At 36.5% G+C, this 7,728-nt stretch overlaps 1 protein-coding gene across 2 annotated transcripts in view; it reads left to right on the forward strand.

Annotated features, from left to right (window-relative positions):
• The window catches only part of LOC136850261 (dnaJ homolog subfamily B member 9-like), a 34,072-nt gene extending 30,992 nt beyond the window's left edge, over positions 1-3,080 (forward strand). Inside the window, exon 4 of one of the 2 annotated variants that reach the window (XM_067123938.1) lies at positions 279-1,712. In XM_067123938.1, coding sequence (XP_066980039.1) covers positions 279-491 — 213 coding nt within the window. In that variant the 3' untranslated portion in view covers positions 492-1,712. Of the gene's footprint in view, positions 1-176 lie in introns of both variants that reach the window. The other variant, XM_067123937.1, reaches the window with a different exon arrangement.
• The last annotated feature ends 4,648 nt before the right edge of the window (positions 3,081-7,728 follow it).

The raw sequence follows: 7,728 nt of genomic DNA on the forward strand, positions 1-7,728 counted from the left end.
CAGTGCTATTTGTAGTTAAACCAGGATAATAAGTTTAAGACATTACAGTATCTTTGTTTAAACCTTCTGATTTTAACATTAGTTTGAATATTGTAGTACTTTTCTTTAACTTACTGATTTTAGTATTTTGTGAAAAGTTAGGCTAGTTTATATAGGACCCTCTTCCATTCATGCAGGGTAGTGATGGATTCATGGATATGGAAGACTTCTTTGGTGGCCATGGATTTGGTGACCCTTTTGGTTCCCATGACTCATTTTTTGGGGGTGGCCACTTCCAGCATGCTGACCATATGAGACGTCATCAAGAGGCTCACAATCGTGCAAGACAGCATCATCAAGGCACATTTGCCCATGCTCAGGCATTTGCCAATGCAGATGGTCATCATCAAAATATAAGATTCAGTGCTGGAAGTGGAGGGGCTGGCCGGACTTGCAGAACTGTTACGCAGCGAGTTGGCAATATGGTAACCACTTACACTACGTGTAGTTAAGCAGTGAAATTCATCTTTATGTACAGAAATGTGTTGATGTATATTTTGGTATAACCTAAATGATTCAGTAGGCATGTAGATGGCAGCCTCAGTGTATGGCATGCTACTCTGTTTTAAGGAAGTTGATTGGATATATATTGGGATTGATATAAAATCTAGGTGCCTCAAGTGCCAAGGTTGACACTTCTTTGTTACTTGATTTTAGAAATGGTGTTGGTGATATACAGTATATACACACAAATGGAGTAATGGCATCTGATTGAATGGTGAATTCTGAGTCAAGAAAATGACAACGCACAGAAGTTAATTTTTCTTGGCACAAATATATATAGTACTATTGTGGCTATCTTATGTGTTGGATATAGTATTCAAGTTAGTTGGATATATTAAAGTTATAATTTTGGGATATCTGGGTATGTATTCTAGTCTTGCTGTATGTTAATGCATTAAAGGTTATAATGAAATATCTTTGTTAAGCAGTTCAATGTTTTTTCTGTGGTATTTTGTACTCATTTAACTTCACAGAATGCTTTTAAGTGCCTTCACTCATATGAATTGTTACTTTTGGTGCATTAAAAATGTAGGATTTAATCACCCAGTAGATGTTAATGCTCAGGTTTTCTGGGCACTATGAAAGCTAGTCACATTATGTATAGAGGTTAATTATTTGATACTCCTTTTCTGTTATTTATTTGTAGAATGTACAGTTTTCATAGAAAAGGTTTTCAAATGTTTTCCATTTAATACTTCCCTTTGTTCCTCTAAGAGAGCAGTTTCCTTTTTTTTCTGTATTGCTAGATTTCGTAACATTTTGTTTCAAAAGTGAGCAAAACATCTTTGAACTACAGGTGTGCTAGACTTTGTTTGCCATCTTTCATGATAACTGTTCTTAATGTATATTGTTATATTTGAAGACTTTTTTTTTTTTCTTTATTTTCAGTGGTATCAATTAAATTGATTTATGTGCAATAATAGGTTGATAAGTAGGTACAGTACTCTTCTCACTACAAAATTATGGGCATTTGTAATTGTAACTGTAAGGGTGAATATAGGTTTGCCATGTTTAAAAAAAATTGCCTTATATCACTAGGACCTCTACACATTATTATGTTTGATGGTATTAGCATTTCATGTTCACTTACAAGTCAATATCAAGTTACATTAGTGTTTTGAAATTACTGTTCAAAGCTTACACCCAAATTCCAATAATTTGTGAAACAATGATAAGGATTAGTTTCTGCTTCAGACAAGAGTGATGAATGCCAGCTTCCTTTCCTTTTTTCTTCTTTAAACGCTTAGAAAGTAGAGAACCCCATGTATTTGAAGATGGATGTTGTTACATACCCGTTTGTTGAAAATTTTGAGGTCGTCTTATGGTATAAACCACATCCATTCAGCATTTGAAACAATTTGAAAACTAAAAGAAAAGATGTATAAACCACATCCATTCAGCATTTGAAACAATTTGAAAACTAAAAGATGGTCGAATTAATTCTTACTTAAATGGTGAGTTCCCTGTGAAATTAACACTTAAACAAGAATTGATTATTGTTTATTTTTGTCAACATAACCTCAGTCTGGTATGGTGGAGTTCTCAAGGTTTTGCTATGAAACTTTGGAATTAAGCTTACTTTTTATGATGTGATGTGGTGTATAGATTTATTTGCATTCCAGTACTACAAAAAGGAAATGTTCTTGGCAAAGAAGCATTGTCATTTTGCCATCGATTTTTATTTTTGTTTATTTTTTCAGTTTTATTTAGCTTTCTTTCATTTGTACTTAGAAATATGCTTACCATATTTGGTCTTCCATGCTTTTTGCATGTAATCTACCTTAGTCACACCTTTGGGAGTAGCAAATTTCATCCAGATTAAGAACATTAGTTTTCATTATCATCTTCATCGTTTGTTCACGAAACCAGATAGTAACCAGAATTTGCTCTCCATTCCGAATGTATGGTAAATATAAATTTGTCAGCACTCTTGACAGAACATTGTTAATGTGAATACTTTTTAAAGTAGGATTTACCTGTGAGCTGTTCATGTTCTCTGTGTTGATTCTTTTTTGAATCTTTCCATTTGGACAAAGGCCATGTTGGAAGACTTCTTAAAAGTATTGAAAATATGTTGATTTTTATTCATATGCTTACATAAAAATTTTGTTTTTTGTGTTCTGAATGGAAGTTGTAAGTTATTGAGCATTTATTATATTTAAACGAGAAGTTATGTTCTTTCCAGAATGCTAGCTTTATGTCATTGTACTGTACATTACAACTTCAACAATTTTGAATGGTTAAAATTAAAGTAAAAAGAGCTTTTATCAGAAAATCATGAAATAAGGTTGATTTCTTGTATGATAGATATTTGAAAATTATAACATTCATTTAGATTTTTTAGGAAAATGACAGTTCCTTTTGAAGTTACCATGGTAACAAAAGATTTACCTACTTACTGTAATAAAAATGTTAAATAACAACTCTCTTAAGCATGTAAGTTTCAAATACAGTATCTGTGATATACATTTTTAATTAGGAAGAAACTAATGTTCAGAATGTAAAAAGAGAAGAAAATATATATTTTGTTTTTCAAATGCTATTTTAGTTTCCCAAGGATGGGTAAAATTTTCTATTTCCTTTGAAAACAAAAAAATAAACAGGAAAGTAAGGATTGTCCAGGTATAAAAAAAGATTAACACACTGTTGGTAAGAAACTACTATGTAATATAATGAGATTATCATTGATCAGGTAGAAATTGAAACTATGCAGAACTGCTGGATGATGATTATTACTATTGTATGATTTCATTGCTTGAATAGCCCATATGAACAAACACTAAAACACACTTGAATGAATATCCAAGACTCAACCAACAGTGAATGTCAAGTTTTGGAATTAAAGAAATTTTGTCAGAAGCTCCATCATTTTGTTTGTTGTGTAGAATATAGAGAAAAGAAAGTTATTAGGGAAAGTATAGATTTTATCAGAAAACCCTTTGTGCTACCTTTGTTTGTCAAGTATTTTGATGGTGATTTGGTTAAATTGCTAGGTAATAACAGTAATGATTCAACACCCATGCCTTCAGCAAAATTAGTCATGGCCTACTGACAAAGTTACAATCCTTTTTTGTCTTTACTCATTTTTCCTAGCAGAACTTTTCATTATGGTGAGCTACAGTCAAGAGCCCCAAAGACCCTTGTCCTGTTGCTGTTGTTGGATGGGCTTAGAAGACAGCAGCTGAGAAGCAGTGTCCTAGTGCTTTTATAAAGATAAACAGTACCCTTGGACCCCATGATGGTAAAATTCTGGCACAGTCAATAACTATTGGAACATCACTCCCGAATCACCTCGGTATAGATATAAACGCTACAACGGAACATCCTATCCCAAGTAAAATATCAATTCCTAAAGACTCCGAGAGTTAATAGAGTCAAAAAGGAACAAATAAAAACAAATTGGTAAACTCCAGTATCATAACACTGGAACCATACATAATGGACAATAATTCTAAAATAGAGAAAAGTAATTCTCCTAAAACCCCATCAACACAAGACAACTCATCACCGATGAATGTGAAAAAATAAAAAAGAAATAACTGTCGACTCAATCCAACGCTAGTTCATTTTGAACATATTTTTGGACCAGACAATTGGTCCAGATTTTTAATATTAAAAGCAGATCTCACCAGCCATTTTAGAGAAATTATTAAATATACACCCCACACAAGATATGGAATGTAGACATATCAAAAACAATGAATGGCTGATACAAACAACAACCAAAGCCCAATCAACAACCTTTCTACAAATAACCAGCATAAATGAAATAAAAGTAACAGTAACCAGCTGTGAAACACTAAACTATACACAAGGAACAGTGATGCTCCCAGACAATGATAAAAAAAGAGTTACCATCAAAACAAATCTTAATTGACTCCCTTAAATTAAGATACAACAACAAACATGACTTGGAATTATATACTGTCTGAACGACTGGAAGTTCAACCTCACCTTATGTTCTCCTGGGGTAAGAGCCAGGAGGACATAGCCACCAGACCGTGATCACCGTTATGAGAACTGTAGTGTCATGGACCAGTCGACTAGACCGCCCTTGCTGTGTTGAGGTTACGGTAGGTAAGCGAACACACAGCGAGGTGAAAGACAGAGGGAACCTTTCCCAGCCACAGAAGGGGTGACCGGAGGATGTCGGGGACTAAGGACCAAAATGAAGAATGGCTTTGGTAGTTAGTCCGCAACCCCTTCCTTGCCCTGTAGGGGAAAGAGGGGACATTACGTCTAATGTGTACCTGGAAGGCAGCAAAGATTAGGATACTCAAGATATGAAACTCACCTGCGTCTGACGTCTGGTTCAGCTTGTACGGCCCAAACTCTCTGTCCGAAGGTAAAAAGTCGGATGACAGGAAGGAAGAGAGAGCCAGTCACTCGCCTTTCACGCCCAATCATGCACGTACAACAGACGAGACACAACACTGACCTGTACAGGAGCTGGGTAAGTTTCACAACTTGTTGAGCAGCCACCACTGGCCCCAAGGAGAAGGTATCCAAGGACTAACGGGTAAAGTCCCGTAGGTAAAAAAAGGTGAATGTGGTCTGGGTGACCACACCCTCGCCCTCAGTACCTGCTGAACCGATAGATTCTTTTTGAATCCCAAGGTAGGCGCAATCCCTCTGATTTCATGAGCACTGGGGTGCAGAGTGCTGGTATCGTCCTCCCCAGCTGCTGCATACGCTTTCTTGATAATCTCTCAAAGCCATAAGGAGGTCGTGTTCTTGGACACCTCCTCCTTAGGGGTCCCAGTGCTAACAAAGAGTCGTCGACACTCGGGCCTGAGACGCCGAGTTCTCTTCAGATAGCACCATAGCACCCGCACAGGACGGAGTAGCAACTCGGCAGGGTCATTATCTACAAAGTCACTCAGGGATGGGATCGCGAAAGACTCAAATCGAGTGTCAGGGACCGCTGGATTCTGTCTTCGCTACGAACTCGGGACAAATTCGAGCGTCACCAATGCCCACCCCCTTGAGTGTTTAACCACAAAGGAAAGTCCCTGTAATTCGTTAATCCTCTTCGTTGATGCCAGGCCTAGCAAGAAGATGGTCTTGAGAGTAAGATCCCTGTCCGTGGCCTCTCGCATTGGCTCGTATGGGGCACGGGTCAGGCTCCACAAAATGATCCCCCTCAAATTGGGACCACCTTGACGTGGTGAGGGGGTTCTCGAACCTAGGGATCTATTTTTTTTTTTTATTATTTTTTTTTTCTGTAAGTTTGATCCCAAGTGTCCCACATATATATTAATGCTCCCATGTGTCCCACATATATATTAATGCACTTTAGGAATAATTTTGTGGATTTTTACACTTGTCAAAATTACCAAAATTAATAAATAGGAAAACATATCATAGCATGGAGTGAAGTTGAATCTGAAGCTAAATAGTGGGAACTGTGGTAGAACCATCATCTACCTGATAATGTTCGGACCTGGTTTTTCAGGCGGAACTATTCTGTGGAGCTGGACCACGGACTCCAAGGGGGCCTGGTTCTAGGAATAGGACTCTCGGTTTTCTGTCCGGTTAGCCAATGTTGTGATTAGGATGGGGATGACTGTATTATTACAATACATTCAATCCTAGAAAGCGGGGTTTGCTCACACTTGGGCCATACTAATCATGATGTGCCATCCCCCTTTTGGGATAGGGTAGGGACGTGGACATTTGGGAGACAGTTCCCACTTGTGCCATTAGTGGAACATTCAACTTCATAAAAAGCCAATACCTTTCCAAGATTTATTCATTTTTTTTATATATATATCCTTTATGCAAAGTAACCATGAAGATAGTAGCCTACCCCTGGACCCCATGATGGTAAAATTCTGGCACAGTTGATGACTAATGGAACGTCACTCCCGAATCTCCTTAGCATAGATATAAACGCTACAACGGAACATCTTGTTCCAAGTAAAATATCAATTCCTAAAGACTCGAAGAGTTTAGAAAGCCAAAAAGAAACAAATAATAACAAATTGGTAAACTCTAGTATTGTAACACTGGAACCATACATAAAGGACAATAACTCTAAAATAGAGACAAGTAATCCCCCTAAAACCCCATCAACACAAGACAGCTCATCACCGATGAATGTGAAAAAATTAAAAAGAAATAACTGTCGACTCAATCCAACACTAGTTCATTTTGAACATATTTTTGGACCAGACAATTGGTCCAGATTTTTAATATTAAAAGCAGAAAAGCAGATCTCACCAGCCATTTTAGAGAAATTATTAAATATACACCCCACACAAGACATGGAATGTAGACATATCAAAAACAACCTTTCTACAAATAACCAACATAAATGAAATAAAAGTAACAGTAACCAGCCGTGAAACACTAAACTATACACAAGGAACAGTAATGCTCCCAAACAATGATGAAAAAGAGCTACCATCAAAACAAATCTTAATTGACTCCCTTAAATTAAGATACAACAACATACATGACTTGGAATTATATTACATGACTTGGAATTATATACTGTCCCAAGTAGAAAGGATGCAAATAAACATATTAAAATAGTCAAAATAAAATTTACAAACCAGGAACTACCACGACAAATAAAAATTCTAGGACTAAATAGAGAAGTTCTCCCCTTTGTCCCTAAACCTCTCCAGTGTTCTAACTGTCTAAAATATGGCCATTCCACCAAAAGATGTAGAAATAACGCTATATGCGCTGTATGATCTGAAGACCACACAACAAATTGGAAATGCAAAACCTTCAAATGTGTAAATTGCAAATTAAATCATCATGCAAAATCTAAAGACTGTATATTTTATCAATATTATACAGAATTACAAATGTTAATGGACAGAACTGGTATGCCCGTTAACGAAGCCAAACTCGAAGTGAAGGTGAGAGGAATCAGTGACCCAGCAAAACTACATTCATATTCAAATGTTGTAACAACTCATAATAAACATAAAGAATCTCAACACAGAATAGCTGTGACACACCTCTCCCCCTCCTCTACTATTCATAAAAGCCCAAGAGTAGCCTACAGTTGCAACAGACCTCCCCAGTAACAAGCCCAGTTAATCGTTCAGAAACGATTTCCAATATGGAAAAATCAATAGAGGGAAAAATCAACAGAGGTTAATAATTCAGATCTGGAAACTCATAATGCACTAACATCATCCACAGAAAACTTAATTGAGAAAAATAACC

The sequence above is a fragment of the Macrobrachium rosenbergii genome, chromosome 21 (genome assembly GCF_040412425.1).
Source record: "Macrobrachium rosenbergii isolate ZJJX-2024 chromosome 21, ASM4041242v1, whole genome shotgun sequence".
NCBI classification, from domain to species: Eukaryota; Metazoa; Arthropoda; class Malacostraca; order Decapoda; family Palaemonidae; genus Macrobrachium; species Macrobrachium rosenbergii.